This window comes from Natator depressus, chromosome 3 (assembly GCF_965152275.1).
Source record: "Natator depressus isolate rNatDep1 chromosome 3, rNatDep2.hap1, whole genome shotgun sequence".
NCBI classification, from domain to species: Eukaryota; Metazoa; Chordata; order Testudines; family Cheloniidae; genus Natator; species Natator depressus.
In genome coordinates, this window is record NC_134236.1 from 19,395,066 (window position 1) to 19,420,264 (window position 25,199).

A 25,199-nucleotide genomic window follows, 5' to 3' on the forward strand; every position below is an offset into this window, starting at 1 on the left:
TCCTGCTGGCATATTTGGCCCATTCCATCCCCCCATTTTCCTCTGGTAAATACAAACCTTTTCTTTTATTTTTTTAATAAAATATATAAAACATTGTGCATCACTATCCATGGAAACCTGTAGTTTAACAACAGAAAAGAATAAGGCACATTGCTGTGCAGCCTCTTCAAATATATATCTAGATATCTCAACTCAAAACAAACAAACCCCCTTTCAACCTCTTTGAGGCTGTTTAACATTTCACCCATCACTGACACATCTCCTATAATACCATAATTTCACTGTTGGGAGCAGGTTGGTTTGTGAGTAAGGAGATGGGGAAACATACTAAAAAAAAAAAGGATTTTATCCCTGAGGTGTCAGTAAAAAAAATGCTGCCACTGAAAAGCAAGATTAAAACACCATCTTAAATAACAGGACACACTTTTGAACGTCCAAGCACCAAGACGATTTCATGGCATAAGAATCCCCACATCTTATAAAGTCACTTTTTTTAACTAGATTAATCTCATGGCTTCCAAAGTCACAAGACAGTCACTCATCATGCACTTGTGCCTCCCTCCCCATGTTATCTTTCCTTTAGCGGACCCAGAGTCTCAGTTTGCTTTCGATTCTCCTGAAATCTTTGGGGAAAGCAGAACACTGATGGTTTCCCTGGCAAGCATGAGAGCAGCATTTGTACCGTAGCATGCCTCCCACCCACTGTTGAACTACACCAAGAGGAGAAGCTGGCATCCACCTCTGCTGTGACCAGACTGATTCCAGAGAGAAAATCCTGGGGGGTGATTTCCTAGTGTCGGTAGCAATATGTCAGGGAAAAGGGGAAGGTGAAAGCTTTATTGCTGTCCATCCACACTGCTCCAGTTAGCCCTTCTGAAAGGAAAAGGGGAGACACCGATGTCACACTCCTTTCCTCTCTCTCTTTAGCAGGCCCAGGAAGACCAAGGCTGCAGTACCGGACTGTGGGATTTCCCAACACTTAGTAGTAGCGGTTCAGGCTTCTGGTCCCCGGTATGTCCGGCTGCCCATTCATCCAAATCTCCCGGATGATGCGCTCCCGCTCTTCCAGCCTCTGAGCCCTCTCCAGCTCCTCGGCCGAGGTGAAGACATTCATGTTCAAAGTCCTTTCGAACCTGCGGTGCCTGCGGGCTGACAGGTCCGAAGTGGTGTCCGAATCGTCCTCGCTGTCACTGCTGTCGCTGTCGCTCTCCGGTTCCTGAGGCGGCTTTTTCCCCGGGGATCGTTTGCAGTCAGTTCGGCAGGATACCTTTAGCACCAAGACCAGCAGGGTCAAAATGAGTCCAATGCATACTCCAGAGACGAAATACAGAGCGGCACGCTCAGGATTTTCTGCAAGGAGAAAAGAAATTATTTTCAGAGGACCAAGGCATTACATAACTTGGTCACACGGGGCAGCTGCACAAGTTCAAACAGCCCCAAGTTTCTTCAGAGGTTCAGATCTTCTCTTGGTTTCATGATGGTCCTTGCAAAGCTTCCACTGTATCCCCCCTGTGGAGTCACTGGGATCCAGTGGTAGAACATGTACCTGAGGCATCTACCGCATGCACGCCATGAGCTACTTGTGTCCGAATGCCAGCCAGCATGGTAAAGGAGCGGCCCCCCCAAATTAAACGCTAACGCCACTCCCTACGCGAGTGGGATCATGAAGCCAGCAAGCTGCACAGGCAGCAGTGACTAAGTGCACCTTTCTGTCCCATACGTTATTGGCCGAGGAATAAAGATGATGACAAAGCTCAATGCTCTCTCTGCACCTTTGCACAGCTGAAATGGCAAGCCTTGCACCAAGGAAGTGGCAAATGATCGATTCATAGCGTTCATTTGCTTATCTAAGGCAAACGTGCTGGCTTTCTGCCCAGACCACAAAAATTTACTGCTGATGACACCCCAAGATAGATGGAGCCAGGGCTTTGACTTGACAGATTCAGCATAAAAAAAGTTTCTGAGACGATATAATGAGACTTTGAAGGATCCATATTGTATTTTAAACTGTCATCTTATTTTTGTATTGCTTATGCATTGGATTTTTCTATGGGCTGAATCACTTTGGCTCATTTAAGTGTTATAGCAAAAAAACAGTTGATCCAACAAAGGATGAAGATGAACTGGGCAAAATAGCTGGCGCCAAATTCAATCCTGTTAATTCAAATCGGAGCCCTGCATGGGAATCAAACTTTGGGGCCAGATCCTCAGATCCAGTGCAGCTCCATTGAAGTCAGTGGTGGAGCTGTGACATTTTACACCCACTGAGAATCTGGCCTTCAGGGTCTGGAATATATATGTCCCCTTCAGGCCAACTCTGCCTTCACTGGATCCCATTGCACCCTTAGAAATGAGAGCAGAATTGGGTCCCCTAGGTCTGGTTTCCTTCAAGTGGAGTTTTCAGAAGGCAAGCAGGAAACATCCCTAAAATCACTTCAAGCAGATTTCTAGTATGTAAAAGCTGGGGGTGTTTGGAGGTGTTTATCTGGCTGAATCAATCCTGAAGTGTATAGTGGGGATGGGGCATACCCCATTTGTAAATTCAAATAATACAGACAATTTCAGTCTTTATCTCAGCGTAATAATCTCAAATCCATTGCATCTAATATTCCCTTGAAATATGGGGCCACAAATCAAACAAAAGAGCATATTTTAAAATATTTTTAAGAGCATCGGACTGTGAATCTGGGTTTGAATGAGGTTAAAGGTCACTGCGAAGGCCAATACCTGAAGCTGCCCATGGCACAGCTACAGCAAGCAGTAGGGGGAAGAATCCTGAACAGGAACTTGATACGGTGTTTGATGTAATGTGGGAGGCATACTGCCCTTTATTCAGCATGAAGCTTTGCAATACATTCCCCTCTGCAATAAAAACCATAGCTCAGGCCCTCTTCAGGTGCCTCCATCAGCTTTACCCCCTCGCTGTCTGGATCCAATTTAAATTCCTCGTCTTTGTCTTCAAGGCCCAGTGCATTCAGGTGGCCACTCCTCTGCTTCTGTTTCTACTCACCCCGGCCCCAGTCCCCTTCACTCTGCACAAGCTATCAGACCAAGTGCCCACTTTGTACCTCCTCCTTTCCTATCTCTGGACCTTCTTTCATGCTGCCCCATATACCTGGCCCTACTACTTGATTCAGTCCATCTGCTTCCACTCCCTCCCTGTTCAAGCCCCTTCTTAACACCACATTTCTCTAAGGAGAACCCAACCTCCCGCCTGGGGTTCTAACTTACTGAAACAGATATGCGAGAACAAAGACATTTCAATCCATGGAACTGACAAAATGGGTGCTGAGTCTCACTGTTCAATTGTACTGCTGTCTGTTGCTGCTCTGGCACCCTGCTTTGTTTGTCAGGTCTCTATTTAGATTGCTCTTTGGAGCAGAGAGCTTGGGTGAAATTGCCACTGACTTAAATGGAGCCAGGATTTCACCCTTCATCTTCATCCTACCTACAAAGCACCTGACCCTGCTGCTGGCACTATACAAATAAACAATAATGGTATGAGATTAGAGATTCTTTAGGACTGGGATGTTCAAAGCGGCCTAAGGGAGTTAGGTGCCTAACTCCCATTGACTTGAACATCCCTGAGTAAACTGCTCCATCCCATCCCATATTCCCTTGAAATTGCCTTTTGGATTGCAGGGTCCAGGTGGGTTGTTATTTTGTGCAGAAATTAACTTCACCGCTAAACTTCATTTTCAAGTGAACACATGGAGGGCTCCGAGGAGTGGAAGAGAAGGGGTTAGCTGGATTGATTTGCACTGGCAGAATTGCTTATGGTTTGCCTCTTCTATGCCTGGCTGATATGATTAGACAAACCTCACTTGTATGAGCACTAAATTCACACACACACACAGGCTCATTTTTTAAAAAATATACCTGTTGCATCAGTTCCATAGCTCACTCTCTTGACACAATTCATAAAATGCAGAGTGTGGAGCCTGGAATGGACTGAAAACATATTATTTCTCTTTCCCTTTTGCCAGTTTCCTTCTTTCTTCCACACTCACTCTCTCCATTGTTCTAGCTACCATGGGCAGCGAGTGAGCGAGCTGAAATTAGATTGCTTGTTAGCCGGTAATTTTTCATACACGACACACAACTCTAAACAGATAGTCCTTCATTCAGTACCAATGCAGTAATTGAATCTTTGGGCTCTGCTGGTATTCATGAGCTATATGAGTTATGCCATCAGCATTCATAAATGCTGGACACAAGCTGGACTCCTTCACTGAACTGTCGCCCTGCAGACTTGGCATGTATCAGTTCATATAGCCAACCCAGTCACACAGCAGCCATCCTCCCAAAGCATGTGCCTTTTTGCACAGCAAAGGGGCAATTTAGGCCAACAACATAGCTCTGAAACAGCTAAATCATCAATGGCCAAGATTCTGGATTTTGAAACGTGACTAATAATTTGGGGAGCCTCCATTTTTGGGTGGCCAACTTGAGAAACCCTTAAAGGGGGGGGCCTAACTTTCAGAGGGTGTGTTTTCAGCCTTTCGGAAACTCCGGCCTCTTTTCAGGCATTTCAAGTTTGGCAGTCGAACACAAAAGCACCCCGAATTGCTAGTCATTTTTAAAAATATTATTAGCATTATTATTTGTACGGTGGTAACACTAAGGAGCCATACTGGTCATGAACCAGGATCCCACTGTGCTATGCACTGTACAATACAAAAACCCTGTCCCTCTGCCGGAGAGAGAGAGAGAGAGAGAGTGTGTGTGTGAGTGCGTGCACCAACTGACCTAAAATGGTGAGTTTGGCCAAATATCCTTGCCTTACAACACATAAAATGTAAATTAGACAGATACAGTACATGGGCTAACTCTTAAAATGTAAGAAAGTGTGAAGCAGTCACTTTCAATAAAGTATAATTAATAGGAAACTGCACTATCCAGGGCATTAGACATGGGTGACTTGCTTTACAAATCAAACAATACGGATCAATCCTTGACAATCTTCATCGAGGGTCATATTTTGTGGTCTTTCATTGAGCAGAATTCCTCTTATTGAATACAGAATCACAGATGTTGCCCTGAGAATGGCCACACCTGTGCACTTTCAGTCTGTTATGTGTAAGGGTTTTTTTTTTCAGAGCAGTTTTCAGGGTGTGAGTGTGGGGAGGAGAATGGACTTCAAACTCTAACTATGCATTTAAAAATAGATGTGCTCACTGCAAGTTTCCAAGTGGGGGGGGGGAAGGGGGTCCTCTGACCCGCTGGCAGGAAGAAAAGGGGCATTGTCCCTTTAAGGACTCCCCCTACAACAGGGAAAGGAGGGGGAATGTTTGCAGAGGCAGGCAGGACAGGCAGGAAGTAGTTGGGGCCAGGTCAGGAGAAGGTCACTGCACAGTTCAGGTTCAGACTGCCTGAGTGCCGTAAGCATCTGTTGGCTGTTTAGTGAAAGGAGTTGGTGGTGTCAGTCCAGATTCCAGTAGGCAGATCACAAAGCACAATATCAGACTGGGCACTAATTGACACGCCTGTCGCCAGGCTGCAAGGACCGTATTAGCACAGGGAAACAGTTCCAAAGGGCCTGAGACCCAGCTCCTCAAAGGCATTCAGGCGCTGAGTGCCAACTGGTTTCAGTGGCAGTTAGGCATCTAACTACCTTTAGAGAGCGAGGCCTCAAGGGACACAGGGCTTGTCTGCGCTTGCAGCTTGTCTACACCTGCCCCAGCCCTGAGCCCCCTCCCGCACCCATACTCCCTCCTGGAGCCCACATCCCAACCCCCTGCCCCAGCCCAATGAAAGTAAGTGAAGGTGGGGGAGAGCGAGCAGCTGGAGAGAGTGGGGAGTGGGGCCTCAGAGCAGGGGCAGGGCCTCGGGGAAGGGGCGGGGCAAAGGTGCTTGGCTTTGTGCAATTAGGAAGTTGGCAACCCTACCAGAGACTAACCCACTCTCTGCCCCCGAGTCCTTCCAAAGCAGAGTTGAGGCATGCTGGCAAGACTGTTGTTGCTTGTGCTGTACCCACCATGTGGCTAAATAGTGGATTTCTGTCTCCTGGATTGTCAATCCAGCACATACACTAAAACCCATTAAAAATTAAATAAAATATATTCTACTTTTCTCATTACAAACTATTTCTGGCTCTTAGATAGCCCCCATTGCTGTAGTAACTAAGCCCTTCAAAATCTTTAATATATTTATCCTCACAACACCCCGGTGAGGTAGGGAAGTGGAATTAACCCTAGTTGAGAGTTGAGGAACAGAGGCATTGGGTCCTGAATGCACGTTAGGCACCAAAATCCTTATTCCTATTCCACTGTGGATTACTACTTAAATAGTCATTGGGCAAGAACACAAGAATAAGCCTATAGGCCAGTGGTTAGGGCACCCACCTGGGATCTTGTCCCCCTAATCCAATAGATTTCATTATTTATCCACAGTGAAACAGCCTTCAGCAGGAGAGATTGAAGGAGCCCAACATCAGACTGTCCTGCTGGTCTGTGTTTAGACACGCACACACATGAATGCTGGAGACTTCTGTTCAGATCCCTTCTCCCCTTTTGGCAGAGAGAGGGGAACTGAGGCAGGGTCTCTCACCTCCCAGGCAAGTGATCTAACCATGGGGCTAAAAGTTATAAAAAAGGTGGGCACCCCCAACCCAGATTTTCCATGAGACCTGATCCACTAGGCAGCGTCTAAGCATCCCTACCGGATCAGATGAACGCCTGTCTTTCCTGGTTTGTGAATTGCTCAGGGCTTAGGCAGGAGATAGGTGCCCAAACACTCGGAGAGAGGAAGCAGTGTGCGTGCCCAGAGACAGAAACATAAGTGCCCAGGGAACTTCTACCCTAAAAACTTAAGCAGGGTTTCATGCATTGCCGTGGAGCCAAAACTGGCATGTAGACAGCTAATTCCTTTTGTGCATTCGGGCTTATGTGATTTCCCCAAGGTCAGAGAGGAAGTCACAAGCAGAGCAGGAAATTGAACTCAGATCTCCTAACATCCAGGCTAGTATCTTTCCCCTCAGTATAGATCGTGCGTAGGATGGGTATCAATGGTCTGCATTGATGGCCTCTCTAAATAGACTTAATGCTTGCTGCCCCCCCACCCCCACCCCAGGGTCCTGATTCAGCAAACCATCTAAACATGTCCTTTACTTTTTGTGCATGCTTAAATCCTATTGTCCTCCTTGCGATTTACGCACATGCTTAAACACTTTGCTGAGTCACAGCATATATCCATTGGTAGATTGTTCCATATGCCTCGTGGTGTGAAGAAGTCCAAGTTTACAGTATTATCCACTGTAAGAGATTCCTCCTTCAGTTTCTGATGACATCTGTGAGTTACATTCTTCCCCCCTACGTTAATCAAGACCCATCCTGGAGTGCCATGCAATCTCCTTAGCAATGATTAGCTTTCCCCCTCTATGGTGCCTCTCTCTCTGGGCTGGGCATGCAGCTGAAAAGGTCGTTGATTGAAGACTGCTCAATCACTTCTTTTAATGTATGTAGCCAAAAGGCGCATGCCTCCCCTCTCCCCCCGGTCCCTGTCTTTGGAACGCACACAGTTTTCTAGAGGCTCCACACCAGCCAAAATTAGAAACACATTTTTTTAAAAAGCAACCAAGCAAACAACAATTATTGAGGCGATTTCCTGTGGGCTAATGATCAGCTGGGAGCATCAGCCCAGACGGTCATTAATTCTCCAGGAAATGGCCCAGGCCAAGTTTGTTATTGCTATTATAGTGCTTTATTTTCTTCTTCTTGTTTTAATAAATAAAAATTAATCTATGCAATGCTGCAGCTGATTTCCTGGGATGGCATCAGGCCCTCAGAGAGCTCAGGGGGGAGGAGGAGCTCCTCATTAGTGTCGCTCACTGCATCTCTTCTAAGGCACAGCAGCCAGTTGGACTCCCCATGTTAGGACAGCGATGTAATGGAGGGGACTCGCAGGGAGCCCCCTGTCTAACTTCTAGCACCAGCAATTTCAGAGGGAAGTTGGTCTGAGCTCCCCAGGATTTTTTGTTGGGAGCCGCTCATTACCATATTGGCAGCACGTCGCTGTTTATGGGGAAGTTATGGTGTCCCTCCCCCTTACATTTTTAAAGAAAATTTCTGCACAAATCCTGGAGATCGAAGTCCTCTGCCCACAGAACAGTTACAGGGTAAATGGAGGCACCATCCCTGCTGCTAATGCACTGCCACCCTGATCTGCAGGGACGTCCCACCTCTAGGTGGAAGTTGGTCACTCAGTTTCCATGCCCGTTCAGTTCTAGGCCAGAGAGGATGCACTCAGGGACAAATGGGACAAGAGCCAATTGAGTACTATATAGCTAGAGGGATGATTTTAGGTTTGTTGCTATGTTCTTGGTCACAATTATAGACCCGAAGCCCAGTGAAGCCAGCAGGAGTTTTTCCATAATAAATAACAATTCTGTAGTTTGCAGCTACAGACATTATGTAACTAAGAACCTAATTCTTCAAAGACTTGCTGCAAAGTTACTTGCATACCAATCTTTAAAGTCGAGGACCGAGTCCTAAATCTGACCAGTTTACCAGATGATCCTAAATAGTAAAATCACCAACTATTGATATTCTTTTATTTTCTTTGCAAATTTCTATAGAAATATTACGTTAAAACTTCTGTGGGGTTGCATGAAACAAATAAACACAAATTCCTTTGTGGCTGGAATTCCAAAGGACCCTGACTAATCGTGTGGAGGGCCATGAGCAGATTGATAAAGAAAGCAAACACTCCCACAAGTAGTTCTGTGACCTGCTATACTGGCTTTTTGCACTCCTTTGCCATTAATAGGAACATTGCATCTTTACACACAGACTTCAAGCAGAAAGATACAGGGGATGGCCAGGACATGTCCCTTTGTATTTGCATCTAACCTTCCCACCTGCTGCACGACATGGTACATGCCAACAGGTGCTAGTGGCAGGTGTTTGCAGTCTCTCCGTCTGCAGCTGCCCACCCACTTCCCATGGATTTGGTCTGGAAATGCTTGCACAGGTCAGTATAGTCAGCTTCTGAATGGCTTTCCTCAAGCTGGGACTGGAGGTAGCTGTAGTCAGGAAATGAAGCTTCAGCCCTGTTTTAGTCTGTTGCTTGGAGGCACGACAGACAGGTGCGCAGCAGCATGGTGCTGTGAAACACGGAGGGCCCATAATCCCATAGACTTCAGTGGGAACTGAGGGTGCACATCACCTTGCAGGACAGGCCCCCAAAAGAGAATGGTTTAAAAAAATTGTCACCTATAGCCCTTGTGTCTTTATTGCTAGCTCAACCAGGTTACCAGCACAGAACAGCCCTAAATCTCACAGAATCCCAGCTCAAAAGAGATTGTGTCCCACAAGAAAAATATAGGCCAGAGTTTTACTGTGGAAAAAGGAAACATAGTCCATGGTACTTTGAGCATAGTCAAAAGACCTAGATTCTAGTCCCAGTTTTCCCTGACTGACTGTAAGTCCTTGTGTGAGTCACTTTTAACTTTTCCCCAACTATAAAATGACAATATCAATAATAACCTGCTTTACAGGGAAGTTGTGAGGATTAGAGACGGCTCCAGGCCAAATTCTAGATTTGAGCTGCAAACTTGGGCAAACTTTAGATCTCAGACCAAATTTCATGTGTGACTTCTCCATAATCAACTAAACCCCAAATCCAAAAAATGCCAGAAATGGGGGTGGGAAGGCTGGCGAAAGAAGGATTCAGATTCAGGGCCAGAGTTTGTGGCTTGAGTGCATCTCTATTGAAAATTCATTAATGCTTGAAAAATGCTTTCAGGGCTTTTAATGGGAGGCACTACAGAAACACAAACCTTTGTTATGTTACCATTATATTTCTAACTATGTCTGTTTGACCTGTTAAACTGTATTTAATCCACATTAGCAGAAAGGTTAAAATAGTCCCCTAACCATGGGTAGCACTCCAGTGGGGATAGAGCCTTAGTCGCACAAAGATATGCTGGACATTCTTCTGGGCAGACTAAGATCCAGCATTCACAGGTTTGGGTTTAGAGCAGGGGTGGGCAAATTTTTTGGCCCGAGGGCCACTTCTGGGTATGGAAATTCTATGGCAGGCCATGAATGCTCACAAAATTGGGGTTGGGTGCAGGCTATAGGGCCAGAAATTAGGAGTTCAGGGTGCAGGAGGGGTCTCCAGGCAGGGGGCAGAGGAGTGCGGGGCCGGGGGGGTGAGGATTCCAGCTGGGGGTGCGGGCTCTGGGGTGGGGCTAGAGATGAGGCGTTTAGGGTGCAGGAGGGTGCTCCAGGCTAGGACCGAGAGGTTAAGGGCGGGAGGGGGATCAGGGCTGGGGAAGGGGGTTGGGGCATGGGGGGTGAGGGCTCCAGCTGGAGGTGCAGGTTCTGGGGATGAGGGGTTTAGGGTGCAGGAGGGTGTTCCAGGCTAGGACCAAGGGGTTCGGAGGGCGACAGGGGGATCAGGGTGGGGCAGGAGGTTGAGGTGTGAGGGTGGCTCAGGGGTTCAGGCTTCAGGCTGTGCTTACCTCAAGTGGTTCCCGGAAGCAGTGGCATGTCACTCCTACGCAGAGGCGCAGACAGGTGGCTCTGCTGCGTGATGCCCCATCTGCAGGCGCTGCCCCTGCAGCTCCCATTAGCCATAGTTCCCGACCAATGGGAGCTGTGGGGGCAGCGCTTTGGGTGGGGGCAGTGTGCGGAGCGGGGCCTCCTGTCTGCCCCTACGCGTAGGAGCCGGAGGGGGGACATGCTGCTGCTTCCGGGAGCCACACAGAGCGGCCACCGACACCTACTCCCCAGCTGGAGCACTATACACAGTAAAGTTCTCAAAATCTATGTACATCTGCCAAAACTAGAATTCCAAACCTTGTGCTGGGAACCAAAACACAACAGCCTTGTGCTCGTGCATGAGACCCAGAGAATGACACCAAAGGGAAATAAAAGTGACCGAAGCTTTGTGCCATGAAAAAAAGAAAGCTCGAAATTGTTTGTGTTTTAATCATTTTGGCCCTGATTCTGCAAGATTTATCCCTGTGCTTCCCTTGTCTTAGCCTCATTGCAGTCAATGGGATTATTCACCATGTGCAAAGTTACACACATGCATGTGTCTTTGTAAAATTGGGCATTACGCTGTTAGCAAGACGGGTATGCATTTTTTAAAAAACAACAAGGGTCGAGATTCAATCCTGCCCAGGGAACGGCCAGCAAACTGTATGCCCTGTCTCTGTTACGCCGGAGGGAGGGGGCTCCCGTCTGGGGACAGTAGTTTTGCCATTCCAATTATAATTCTGGAGGAGCCCCTCTCCCCCAGCAGAAGCTGGACTAACAAAAGTGGTGAATCAGTACATCTCCTGGCCAGCCTGACCCTGTGCTTTGTGGGGCTGGCTCCACCCTCTTTGTGGGTAGCACCAACCAGCGCTGGTCTCTGATACAAACAGGAGCTGTGGACAGCTTGCACTACTGTGCCCCTCATTCTAGCAGGCTTTCTGCTTTGGGGGGGCCCACCCCCTGGCTGCCCCCTCGCAGTGATTCTGGCTGATGAGCTTCATGATGAGAGTGACTCTTTAAAATAAATGTAAATGGAAGAAAGCTCCTGTGTTACATGAAAGACACATGACAAGAAAAAATGTGGATGAAAGCTAAGCTGTGATCGGAGGAAATCTTTCCCTACATTAGATTTAAATATATAATTACACTAAGCAGAAACTTCATCTTCACACTTCCACTGAAGATAAGCCAAATTTTCTTAAGTAGGGTAATGATCTTAGTGCTGCTTATTTTCCAAATTACAGGACAAGCTTGCCTTCTTAATGAGCCAGGCTTTGATCTCAAGGAAAAAGGCACATTAGAAATAATACCGTATCTAAGATTACATTGTATTTAACTTCAGATGAGAGCAAGTCCAAGGGAAGGCAGAACACAATACAGCCTGTTATATACAGTCAACCCCTCTCTAGAGCTACACTGGTCAGGTCTTTCAAGGCAAAACCTGCTGAGAGACAAATGGGAAAATGAACCTCTGAGAGAAATACAAAGGGGCAGATTGTGCCCTCACTTACACTGGGGCGCCCCACTGAGAGTCTTAAAAGACATCACAGCAGCCCAGAGACGAAGCAGGTGAGAGACCTACCTGTGATAAAGGAATACGCTGCTAGGATGTTGCTGAGCAAGGCCATCTCTGTGCTAACGCCCACGGGCTCCATGCTGCTGTTATCCACTGGCCGCTGTGTCTCATCCACTGGAAGCAGCAAGGGGGTGTTGTCTAGCGGGTAAAAGGTAGCCGACCTCCCTTTCTTCTTCTCTGTTTTGAGTGAGGGAACAAGCACGTCAGTTTCAGCACTGCCCTGCCCTAAAGCAATTGAACCTGCTTCTGCATTCAGAAATCTGGAGCCAGTCACTGGCAATGCCACCCAAATCTGCCGCAGTTAGGCAGCTGGACCTTCTCGGTTAGCTTCGGCTGAGAGCACATGGTGGATTCAAGGCAGTTTCTGTGTTAGCTACCAGGCAGCATCTCCTCTCCCCTATATCCTTCTTTTTCACATCCCCCGTTAGACACACCCAGATGATTTACAGCAAATATATAATCAGGTTGGGTTTTTTTTTTAAATCAAAGAGCCTTTATCAATGCTGGGTTCCTCTAACGGTGTAATAACTCAGCACATGAGCTTGGAAGACACAGACAGGGTCGGCAACACTTCGCTTGCATCTCACTGTAATTCTAGAGTGATCTACACCTGGCAAGCAGCACTGCTTTCCCTCCAGCCTTATTAAGAGAAGGGCGGATCTTTGCCTGCGTTTATGACTTCCTTCAGAAGCATGCTTTCATTGTGTTTCACTGAGACATAATTTCCCGTTCAGAGAGGTGAGGGAACATGGGTTAATGATTTTATTTTATTTGTTGAAGACTGGAGCTGAGAAGGCAGCTAATTCCAGAAGGCTGAAAGAGACCCTTTCAGACCTTATCAGATCACTGCTAAGAACTGGCTGTACCTTGATCTGTCTGCAGACACCACAACCAATGGCAAAATACTAATTGTTTCAAACACATTAAAAAGTCAGCCCATAGAGAGTGCTCCATCATCCACCTATGAGTGTGCAAAAGCCAACGGCTGTTAAACCTTTTAAGACTCCTGTCCCTGTGTATCTGGTACAGGCTGCAAACAAACAGTACACAGTAGCTGGCAATTGCATCTGGCTTCCACTTATCTGCTAGTATTAAGTTCAGGAAACTGACAAATTCTGGTGCATGAAATACCATTACTGCTGCGGGAGCAAAGTCACTTTCAACTCCAGCCTGCAGCGCATGAAAGTCCACGTTTGTTCACTGTCTCTCTGTGTTTGCATTTGCACCGCTCACACCCAAGGTGAACGGTTACATTGTTCACTTCGCACTGTACCTGCCTGGAAGCTGTGTGGCCCCCCGAGGTCAGTGACAAAGATTTGGGAGTGAGGGGGAAATAAGTTAATTTAAAATGTCAGCAGGGGTGATGGCTCAGGTGGATAAATGCCTGTGTGGTGCTGCATCCTATTAGTGTGGCTTCAGAGATTCATAGAGTCCAAGGCCAGAAGGGACCATTGTGCTCATCTAGTCTGACATCCTATATAACACAGGCCATAGAACCTCCCCCAAAAAACTTCTAGAGCAGCTCTTTTAGAAAAAACATCCCATCTTGATTTAAAAATAGTCAGTGATGAAGAATCCACCACGACCCTTGGTAAATTGTTCCAACTGTTAATTACTCTCACTGTTAAAAATGTAAGCCTTATTTCCCATCTGAATTTGTCTAGCTTCAACTTCCAGCCATTGGATAGTGTTAGACCTTTCTCTGCTAAACTGAAGAGCCCATTATTCAATCCCCATGTAGCTACTTACAGAGCATAATCAAGTCACCCCCTTAATAATCTTCTCTTTGTCATGCTAAATAGATTGAGCTCTTTGACATTCTCTTTATAAGGCAGGTTTGCTCATCCTTTAATCATTCTCCTGGCTCTTCTCTGAACCCTCTCCAATTTATCAACATCCTTCTTGAATTGTGGGCACCGGAGCTGGACACAGTATTTCGGCAGCAGTCACACCAGTGCCAAATACAGCGGTTAAAATAACCCCTCTGCTTAGAGCAGGATGCTGTGGTGATGTCTAGCTGTTAGAGTAGGGGACTGGCCATTGGGAAACTTGGGTTCTGTTTCCAACCCTGCCACTGAATGACTGTGACCTTGGGCAAGTCATTTAAGCAAAACTTTTCAAACATGGATGCCTGAAGAGAGGGACCAAAGGGGAAATTTTCAAAAGGACCTCAGATTTAGGAGCACTATTCCCATTGAAAGACAGTTTTATAGATGAACAAACTAAGGCACAGAGGGGTAAAGGTGGACATTTTCAATAGGAAATTCAGTGGCACGAAAGGCGCTTTTGAAAATCTCCCCCTAAATCCACATTTCAGCATCTTAATAAATGCCTTGATCTTCCCCATTCAACTCCTAATGTGAAACCAAAGGAAGCGATGGGTGCTCAGCACCTTCAAAATCCAGGCCATTTATATATGTGCTTAATGTTGGGCCCCCATGTTTGGATGTAGTGTTCTTTAATCGCTCCATGCCTCAGTTTCCCTAGCTGTAAAATGGCAATAATGCCTACCTCAATGAGATATTGTGATAACTTTTATAAGGCACTTTGACAATCACAGATAACAAGCTCTACTGGAGTGTAATTCTTATTATTGTCATGTCAATTGTCCTCAGCCCAAGGTCTGAGCACTTGTGAAGGGTATTTGGGCCTTAACCTAATAACTCTCGGAATGTAGAGCCTTCAGAATGCCATTCCCAGCCCCAGATTATTGATATGGCAGGAAAGGTAGTAACCGGAAGTGCCACATATTTGGGGAATAAAGGGGAGCTGAATGGGATGCTGAATAAGTCGGAGACGGAAATGTAAAAGGATCCCAGGTTGTGGCTCTGTTAATTTACAGTGTTTTGCTTTAAAGGTGGTGTTTCTAAAGGGATTGTGACTTACCAAAGTAGCCATCTTCAGGGAACTGAATGGAGGAGATATGGGAAAATTTGACTCTCCCTAAATAACTCTAATTATTTATTAATCTTATTTCTATTACAGTAGCATCTAGGAACCCCAGTCAAGGATCAGGGCCCCATTGTTCTGGGTGCTGTGCAAACAACTAACAAAGAAGGCAATCCCTGCCCCAGAGCATTTACAATTCAGGTGTCAACGGACAGAGAAAACTGACCAATGACGTGGCAGCTGGTGGGAGGGCGAGGTAATAAAACGAAGAGAGTTTAGCAGAAAAACGGAAGTCTCAGCTCACCATTTGCCTCGCCGATGCCAGAGGGCAGCGAGCTGCAGGAATCACAGCAGAGGTAGGTTTTATGGAGGGATTTAAAAGACAAAGAGGATTCTCACAGACAAACAGTGAATGAGGCTTTGACGGCTTACTCCCTTGCGTGCTTTGTTACACAATATGTCAGGTCTTCTTTTAAAACAGAGCAGCAGCATGTAGCAGAGGCTGTCACACCGTGATCAGGGCACCACCGGCAGGTGTACGGCAAAAGCAAACCACTGTGGGCTGTTACTGAGTCTTAACACGGCGATGCATGGATATGCCCCCTGCTCGGTGTGCGTTCTGCCTTCCCCCACCCGTGTCCAACCCACCGAGCACATGACTCTGGTACTGCTCCCAGCTAGGGAATTCCGCACAAGCTGTAGAGGCTCATACACTAGCACTCAGGGGTCAGTCTCCAATGATGACCACGATGAGGGTCAACATGTGGATGGAACCTATGCTTACAAATAAGCCCGCCAGTATCTGGTTAGAGGGTTACAAGTTACAGTGGCGACAGGGCTTTACTGCTGATTAATAGCCATCTCTGCCCCTATGTATACTCTGCAGCAATTGTGCATAATGTAAATGGAGAAGAGATAATTGATTAATCCTGTGTATATGGTCCACTCATTTCCAAAAGGGAAACATCCCACTCTCTGCACCCAGAGCGTCCCAAAAGCCATAACAGTGTCAGCGTACATGGTGGAAGGCTAATGAGGAGGCCTGCCACCTTTTAGTCTGTGTCCTCTTAGGCAAAGTAACTGCATCTCCACATGGTGGTGTTTCCCTGCGGCCACAAGGCATCATCATTCCGTGATGCAACGTCATGATATGAAGTCACGCTATCCCAGGCAATAATTGAGACCTCTTTAATGTCAAAATTGGGGCTGTCCCATGGAAAACAGAAGACGTGTCAATTAAGCCTAAGTAGGGAACAGATAAGTGAGTGCAGGCCAGCAGTACCGACTCAAGACCCATCTTCTGATATTGCCGTGTCACTTACGTGCGGAGCAGCATTGCAAGTTTATCATGGCTCCTCTCCGTCTTTGGTGAGCTCAACAAGCCCCCACTCCCTTCTCTCCTGCTTTTCCTTCCCTCTTCAGCCCCTCCCACATCACAGATTCCCCAGTGTTTTCAGAAAGCTCCATAATGGGGACGAGCCTCTCTGGATCTAAGCAGGACAAAGATTTCAAATTACACCTCCTTTTGGGGCTTCCCCATAGGATGTGCTGTATGCTAGATCAACAAAGCAAGGCCCAGGGGGAGACAGAGACAGAGACCTGCTGGGCTCTAGCTATCCTGTGGAAACATTGCACAATAGGCATGTTTTCTAGGAGGCAGAGTGAAGAATAACTTCTTTACTTTGAACTGTAAGAGGAGTTCCGCTCTTTGTTTTCTCCAGTGGAGCCTTAGTGCAGTCAAACAAGTTCCTAAATGAATGATTGTCTGAGCACTCTACTCTCCAGCAACAAGCACCATAAAGCCACAGAACTGGTTTTCTAATCTGTAGGATTGTACAATCAGCCAGTAAGGGTAGGAAAGAGACTACAGGGGTTATGCAGGAGGAAAGGAGATCTATTCTATCGCAACTAAAGCATATCATGGAAGGGCCATCCACCGCTGTACACTGTCCTCATCCATCTCCACTGGCTCTCCATTCACTCCAGGATCTGGCTAAAAGTCACCCACGTTCCCCAATGCCTTCCTCAGAGATGTTCCCCTATGCCTTGCCTATCGCTGGCCTTCTCTATGTCACCACTGATGGTGTAAGAGCCTTCTCCTTTGCAACTCCCAGCCTTTGGAACAACCTCCCCTTATCTTTACAACGTATGCATCCCATTTCAAACATGTTGCCTCTGACTTTCTCCGGCCTTTTTTCATGTTTGCAATATATCAGTTAAGGCTGTAAAGCATTTTGGCATAGAATTTTATGAAAGATGCTATACAGAGTAAAAACATAACCCTAATCTCACTGAAGCCGGTGTGAGCTTTGCCATTGACTTCAGTGGAGGAGGCTCATGTTCTGAAGCTGCATGGTGATCATTGTACTGTGCTGACAGTCACTTACTGTACTTCACTGCTGGAACGGTACAGAGAACTCAGAAGCCACAAAGTCATGAGCTAGCTGTGCAATGACAAAACTGTGTTTCGCCCACTGTTCCGAAACGGGTGGGGCCTATGCACTGCACAAATGCCTGAGTGTGGATTCCGGTATTTCGTGTCCATTAATGGGAACTCATCATCGTTATCACTGCTGTTAGGTTTCTGTAAATATTGTTACAGCCTTAGCTACCTGGCAGAACGCGCTCTAGAATGGCCGGCGAGGCTTCAGGAAAGAACACGCCGTCCCCTATAACATTAGGATCATACACTCTTGGCTGCTGTGGAAAATGTGGTTGCTGAATTCCTTGGTAGTTGGTTGGTTTTGGCTGGGTTTCATGCAGAAGCTTCTTGGGAACTGCAAGAGAAGCACAACAAGAACAACACAATCGTTAGGATGGGTTATTTCAGCTGGTAATAAACTGAATTATTGCATTTTGCTACAGGTTCATCTTATATTTAATTATACTGTAAGCAGACCAAAGACATGCTCATTTACCACCATCAGGAGTGTGCTATGAATGCCTAGATAGCCAGATTCAATATCAGAATGCAAGGCACTGTGAACTTAGTAAGACATCATTTGATTTATAATGAATATTGTTAATTCTTTAGATTGGTCGAAATATTTAGATGAGGTGGGAGGAAAAGATCTAGGAGGTGACACAAGTCTTTTCAAGACACTGATTTAACATCCCAAAATGAAAAGCAATCAATGTTATACCTCCTGCAGTGCTGTAGCACTGTTCTTCTCAAAGTGCTTTACTAACATCAAGCCCTTGAGAGATACATAAACACTATTCCCTCTTCTGATCCTTTACCTTAGCATATTATCTTTTCTTTCAAATGCTATTGAAGAGAAATTAAGGCAAATAATGAACCGTTCCTTTGTACAATTACAAACCAGCGTAATAGTGCACAACACTACAATTCTTGCTTTGGATCACAGCTGTCTTAAGAGCAGGGTATTTTTCTCCCCTCAATTACAAGGCCAGGTCCTCAGCTGTAAATCAGCAGTCAGTGGAGCTATCCAGATTTACACTAGCTGAGGATCTGGTCACACAGTAAATTAGCATTTGCCACACAGAGTCAGAACATCAGTTCATTTAGTCTGGTGGTGTCTCCAGCAGTGGCCAACAGCCGATGTAACTACAGAACATATGTGTCTTCCATACATGTTAGGGTTAAGAAAACAAAAGTAAAGTCTCCATGAGAAAGTATAATATGTGTGTTCCTTCTGTGACACCCTACACTAAAATCAACACAAAACGGAGGTTTCATTTCTGCAGACAGCAGAGTCCTTGGAGATTTAAAGCTACAGGACACTGAAAATTAAGGTATAACTTTATTATACAGCTAAAAACACCCCAAAGACAAGTGTGAAAAAGGACCTGGCCAAGTGTGCAACACTGCATGTGGAGGGAAGGTCCTTCCTGATCTCTAAGTAATTAGCTGACACCTTGAAGCAGGAGCTCTGATTGCCCTTATCATTATTTAGCCTGCACAGCTACAAAAGCTAAGAATCAGGAAGTAATCCAGTCACCTTCCTTTACACTGTATTAGACTTGCTGTCTTTGCTGAGCCTGAGAACCGTAACTGCATTTACTGGCCACCCTTTCATGTTTGGCAGCCCAGGCATCAGCACTTACCTTCTAGCATTATTAGTAGAGTCTCATCAGGTCAGGAAACAGATATTTAAAAAACCCAGAGCCCTAACTCGTAAATATCAACAAGCTGGCACAGTAGTTTCTGGAGAGAACTGGAGTGGCAAGACTCCTCTTCAGCGTAGGCAGTAGAGGAAACACATTATCTGGGGGGTAACTGAACAGAAGCCAGGGGAATGCCAAAGACTGGAACAGGCAGAAAGTCCAGGAAGCATGTAGGGTGGATTAAAAATAGTGTCTTGCAGCCAAGAGTGTCACAAGTAACTAACAATCTGGAGTGTCAAGTTTGAGATGCCATAAATGGGCTTGATTTTCAAAGGACAAGGGCTCAGCACCCTCTGAATATCAGATCCTTTAAAACAGCCGTTCTCAAACTGTGGGTCAGGACCCCAAAGTGGGTCGTGACTCTGTTTTAGTGGGGTCACTAGGGTTGGCATTAGACTTGTTGGGGCCGAAGCCAAAAGTCCGAGCTCCACTGCCCAGGGCAGAAGCCGAAGCCTGAGGGCTTCAGCCCTGGCCGGCAGGGCTCAGGTTAAAGCCCCAACCCACCCAGGGCTGATGCCCTCAAGCTTTGGCTTTGCCCCTTAGGAGGCCAGGGCTCAGGTTTCGGCTTTGGCCCCCTGGCCCGGGGCAGAGCAGCTCAGGCTTCAGTCCCTCTTCCCAGGGTCATGTAGTAATTCTTGTTGTCAGAAGGGGGTCACCGTGCAATGAAGCTTGAGAAACCTGCCTTAACAAATCTAAGTTGGACACCCGAAAATAGAGGCATCCAAAATCACTACTCACTTTTGAAAATCTTGGTCTGTCTTTGTATAGCAGCAGTGGCTGAACCTCGGATCGGGAGCCACATGCGGCTCTTTTACCGCTAAAGTGTGCCTCGTAGAGCCCTCCGACCGCCCCCCACACACACACACTCATCCCTTCTCCGCCTATGAGACTGGAGGGGGGAGCTAGGAGTTTCTGCCCCGCGGCGGGGTGGTGGGGCTAGAGGCTTCTGCCAGAGACAACTGGTGCCTGCTGAGAGTGGGGGGGCACAATTTAAAAGTTCGGCCTCCCCACCCCCCCAACAGCTTCAGTCATGCCCCCTCAGGCATGCCCCCCTTTACCCTCAGCGGCCCCTCCCTGCAGCTCCCAGGCGTTAGCTCTGCAGGGAGAAGCAGTAGCAAACAGCTGGGAGCTGCAGGGAGGGGCCTCTGCTTCAGCTCCGTTGGGAGAGCAGCAGCAAAAGCAGCGGCTCTCCCCGCAGCTCTGAGCTGTTTGCCGCTGCCTCACCCCATGGCCGCAGCTCCCAGCTTGCCAGATCCAGCAGCTGCTGTGCAGGGATGGGGCTCCGTGGCACCATGTGACTGAGCAGTGCTAGCAAACCCATGGAAAAATCTGGTGGGGGATACACATGACCCCACATGTTCCCCCATGCATTGCCCCTGACTTCTGCCCAGCAGGGAGAAGGGTCTCGGGGCTTCAGTCCTGCAGGGTGCACCTGCTGGGGCTCATGGCTTCAGCAGGAGCGGGGCTGAAACCCTGAGCTCTGGCAGACACGCCCCGGCTCTCGAACTTCTGAAGATTGTCATATGCGGCTCTGAGGGTCAGTAAGTTTGACCACCCCTGCTATAGAGTGTCTTTTCTCCCAAAGGGTCCCAGATTGCATCATGGATCATTACAGACTGTAAGGAAAGTTAGATTTAAAAAAAAAATGAAAGAAAAGAGGGTAAAATTTCACATACATTTTTACAAAATTTGTTTTCTGTTTTTGGACCAGCTCTTCATGGCCTACAAGAAAGAATATTTTCCCACCCCACTGAAGTGCAGCCATCTCTGAGATGGAGCATAGGGATCCAGCCTGCCCCATTCTATTTCCATTTAAACAATCTGAATGAAATGGGGAAAACCACTGACCCCTTTTTCCTGAGCACAAGCAGGAACAGTAGAGCCAGCATTCCCCAGTTAATGCCTTGGCATCCAGGCCACCCCCCAGTAACCTTATCCCCTAGGAAATCCTATCTGTAAGAAGTAAGAGTGATAAGCCTTATCCTGAGCAGGAGAAGAACCTTATGAAAGCCGTCAGTAATTGATCAATAGCCTCCCATAAGAAGTGGGGAAAGCCCCATCATTTAAAATTGACTGCCTACTTGGGTAGATGGCGCCCATCGCCATCATATCTGGGCACCTCACAGTCTTATGTGTTGATCCTCATGATACTCCTTTGAGGTAGGGAAGTGCTATAATCCCCATGCGACAGATGGAGAACTAAGGCCAAAATCCTCAAAGGTATTTAGGCTCCTAACTTCCACTGAAATCAGTAGAAGAGAGAGACTAAGTAACTTACCCAAGGTCTCACAGGAATCCAGTAGTAGAGCTGGAACTTGAAGCCAGGTCTCCCAGGTCCCAGGCTAACACTCTACTCACCAGACAATCTTTCCTACCTAGAGGGGCTAACGCTCTTGGGAATATGCAGAATGGAAGTGTCCCGCATTGACAGGGTGATCTAGGTGACCTAATACGAGAGGCCTTTTTTTGTCTAGTTTCCATGATGATATAACAACATGTAGGGCAGATATCCTGAGTTAGAAAGAAAGTCAAAAAGCAAAAGCCCCTCTCAAGGTCAGCATCCAGGCAATTTCCAGTTAGCTTCTGTGTCCCAGACGCCTGGCAGCCAGCTAGCCAAGAAAGATTAAAACATCTGGTTCCTTTGAAATGCACCCCTCAAGTTATCACAAGAGGAAGAGGAACTAATTTGACATAATGTGTGGTGTCCAGCTCTAGTGAGCTGTCAAGAAAAATAATTTACATTACACTTCTCATAAAAAAATGTAACTTGGATGTTATACTTAGCTCAACATTAAGCAAAGGCACCCTGACAAGGCATGGCACACGCACAGTCTGTACAGTTCAGTCAACCAATAGCTAAAGCAATCCAATCAAAAAAATGAGCAAAGCAAGTGGCATGTATAGGGAAGATAGGGAGAGGAAACGTTCTCCAGATAGTCTTCATCTGAAATGCTAACACACCTTGGTATCCTGGGTTCTATACATAAAATGAACATTAAAAATTGAGTAACTCCAGGGGGTTTGGATAGATAACGAGACTTGTAAAGGGATATGGAAACTTTCACCTCTCAGTCTATTTAATCTCTCACATGGAGCACATGACTATGGTATCTAAGCACGTTCCAAAATTATGAAGTGTACACACAGAAATCTCAGATCATTTGAGCCCCACTGCCCAAGGCCCACGGGCTTGAGTCAGCTGGCCCAAGCCAGCCGCAGTTGTGCTGCAGGGCTTTTATTCCAGTGTAGACGTACCCAGAAAGGAACAAATTTAAAAGCAGAGTGTGCAACACAGAACATGCACACAGCCTGAGTCGTGCTCTTTAACTGCCCATAGCATGTTGGCACCACTATGTAACATGCTGTTTTCTACCTGCGGGTGCTCTAGAATCTCTCTCATGGGGCAAAAAAACAGGAGCTAACAGCGGGGTGCATTTAGAATCACAGAAGTAAGAGATGGAAAAAACATCCATCAACCCACCTCCCCGCTAATCAACATCCCCTACAGCACATTTTCATGGGTCTAGTTTTAAACACTCAGGTGCTGGGGATTTGACCACGTCCTTTGGGAGACAATTTTACAGCCTAATACATCTCCCTCTCAGGAAGTTTATCCTGACATTTAACTGAAATTTTCAATGTATGTTAGGTACGTATATGGCCCCATTGCCATAGTATCTGAGTGCTTCACAATCTTTAATGCATTTACTTTCATGACACCCCCAGTTTTACAGGTGGTAAACTGAGGCACACAGAAACTAGGTTATTTGCCCAAAGTCACATAGGAAGTCTGTGGCAGTGCAGGGAATTGCACCTAGGTCTCCTGAATCCCAAGCTGGTGCCCTAGCCACTCTTTCTGTTTGTTAATTTCATCCTTACTGTTGGATCTATCCTTCCGTACTACCCTAAAGAATGCCACCCCCACATTCCCGGAATACCGCCCTCCTTATCCAACTACTTAGCCAATTCCATTTGCATGTGTGCACACACACTAGATATATATATAGGGGTGAATGGAGGAAAGAACATTGAAAGTTCATCCCTAAAACAGGCAAACAAGGATTTGTCAGTTTCCAGTTCTCTACAATATGTTCATTTGTGCATTTCAGCCCATGATGTTTGTTCTGAAAGTTCCATATAATTAAAATAGATCCTGGAGAACATTAAACAAATCCTGCAGCTAATGCTTTAAAGACTGTGCGAGCTGAATAAACTGTGACTTCAGAGAGGAAAACTACATCCAGACTCTATCTGGGCAGGCTGGGGCCAGCAATTGTTGAAGCTCAGCATATTCTTTAGATAACAAACAACTTACCAAGGATAAACGCCCGCCATAAATTACCCCAGTTTTTTTAGAGGAGGGTAGATTCCTGAAAGGGGATGAGGTTAGAACCATGAAAATGCACAGCACAATCCACATTTATCAAAAAAGGACCATCTGGGAAATAGAACAGTTCAGAGAAAACGATTCTTTTGCCTGTGTCTTGTATACATGTGAGCTGTGTGGACTTTCAAGACCACTAGATTGAAAGTAAAAAGAAAAGGAGGACTTGTAGCACTTTAGAGTCTAACAAATTTATTTGAGCATAAGCTTTCGTGAGCTACAGCTCACTTCATTGGATGCATCTCCTTTTCTTTTTGCGGATACAGACTAACACGGCTTCTGCTCTGAAACCTGTCATTATGCAATAGATTGAAAGTGTTTTACATGCTGCAAAAATAAAATCCACTAACTTGTTGGTCAACTGAATCTATTAAAAGAATGGATTTTGGGACATGCACGCCACTTACTGTACAATAAAATTACAATGCAGAGATTAAAAAAAAGAACGTGTATGTTAGAATACAATGCCCCGATAATGCATTTAGCTGCCTGGTGCATTTACTATTATTCATAATAGTAACATCAGTTTACATTTACAATGTATAGGGCCTTTCATATCCCTATGCTCTTTACAAATTTAGGACCATATTCTGCTCATCATTTTCACACAAGCAGCCCCACTGAAGTACATGAAACCACTTGTATGATTAAAGCAAGCAGCAGCAGACCTTTACAAATGTATGAATTCTAAGTAGCAACTCCTCCAGTGGTTCCACCGCAAAAGAGTGCAGCAGCCTCTAATGTAAAATGCCACTGCTTCAAATAGCGCCCAGCAGCGTCACACAGCTGTTCAGGCCAGGAAGTGAAGAATACCCTATCCAGCTGTAGTTTCAGGAGGTTTTTGGTAGACTAGTCCCAGAGTTGGAATTTGGCCAGGAGGCTGGAATTTAAAAATCTCTACTCTTGTGAAAATGGTAACAGATCATTAATGACCACACATGGTCAAGACCTCAACTTTTTCATCTCACCCATTTATTTTAAAAGGTAGGCGTTGGGGATCAAAGTACAATGGTGTATAATCCTGGAAATGAATGCAAAGCGCTCCAAAATAATTACTTGGCCTCAAACAAAAGTGTTTTTGTATGAAACTGTTCCAAACCTCTGACAAAAGGAAATGACTCACACGGCCTATGGTAAGTCCATTTTCCTGAACCTCCAAGAGCCTTCTGGGACTTTCTGGGAATATATACCTCTGTCATACAGTAAGTCCCTCCCTGCAACCCGCCTACACAGATCAGTCCCATCACTCAAAGGAGTCCCTGATGTACCTCCTGGGGGGTTGCTATTCACTATGTGACATTGCTTTAAACAGATGCAAATATTCAACATCTCTGATGGAACTGGAGTAAATTTCAGCTTTTGAGCTTTTGGGAAAAGTTAAAACCTGTGATGCACGGCAGCCTGTGTGCAAGCTTTCCAAATAACTATGCCAAGACTGCCCCTGCAGTAGCCCTTCTGTCTCCACAAGGGCCTGAGACATGGGCCTGAGCCAAAGCCCACTGAAGTCAATGGGCGTCTTTTCATTGATCTCAATGGGCTTTCAATCAAGTCTCATGAATGTTTAGAATATCTGCTACCTTAGTTGATAAACCAGATTTGTTTATGTCCTGGTAGCAGCTCAGAATCAATACCGCTATGGAAGAGCTTCCAGTATCTACCTACCTATCTAATTTCTTATACCATAGTCATCATTGTGGTATCTGAGTCCCTTGGATTCTATTATGTCTTGCAGATGGTC

At 46.1% G+C, this 25,199-nt stretch overlaps 1 protein-coding gene across 1 annotated transcript in view; it reads right to left on the reverse strand.

Moving 5' to 3' along the window:
- EVA1A (eva-1 homolog A, regulator of programmed cell death) overlaps positions 1 to 25,199 on the reverse strand; it is a 171,133-nt gene continuing 145,934 nt past the window's right edge. The window contains exons 3-5 of the mRNA XM_074947495.1: positions 17,562 to 17,726; positions 12,067 to 12,237; positions 1 to 1,350 (exon numbers count right to left, since the gene is read on the reverse strand). Of these exons, the coding sequence (XP_074803596.1) occupies positions 980 to 1,350; positions 12,067 to 12,237; positions 17,562 to 17,726 (707 nt within the window). The 3' untranslated portion in view covers positions 1 to 979. The remainder of the gene's footprint in view (positions 1,351 to 12,066; positions 12,238 to 17,561; positions 17,727 to 25,199) is intronic.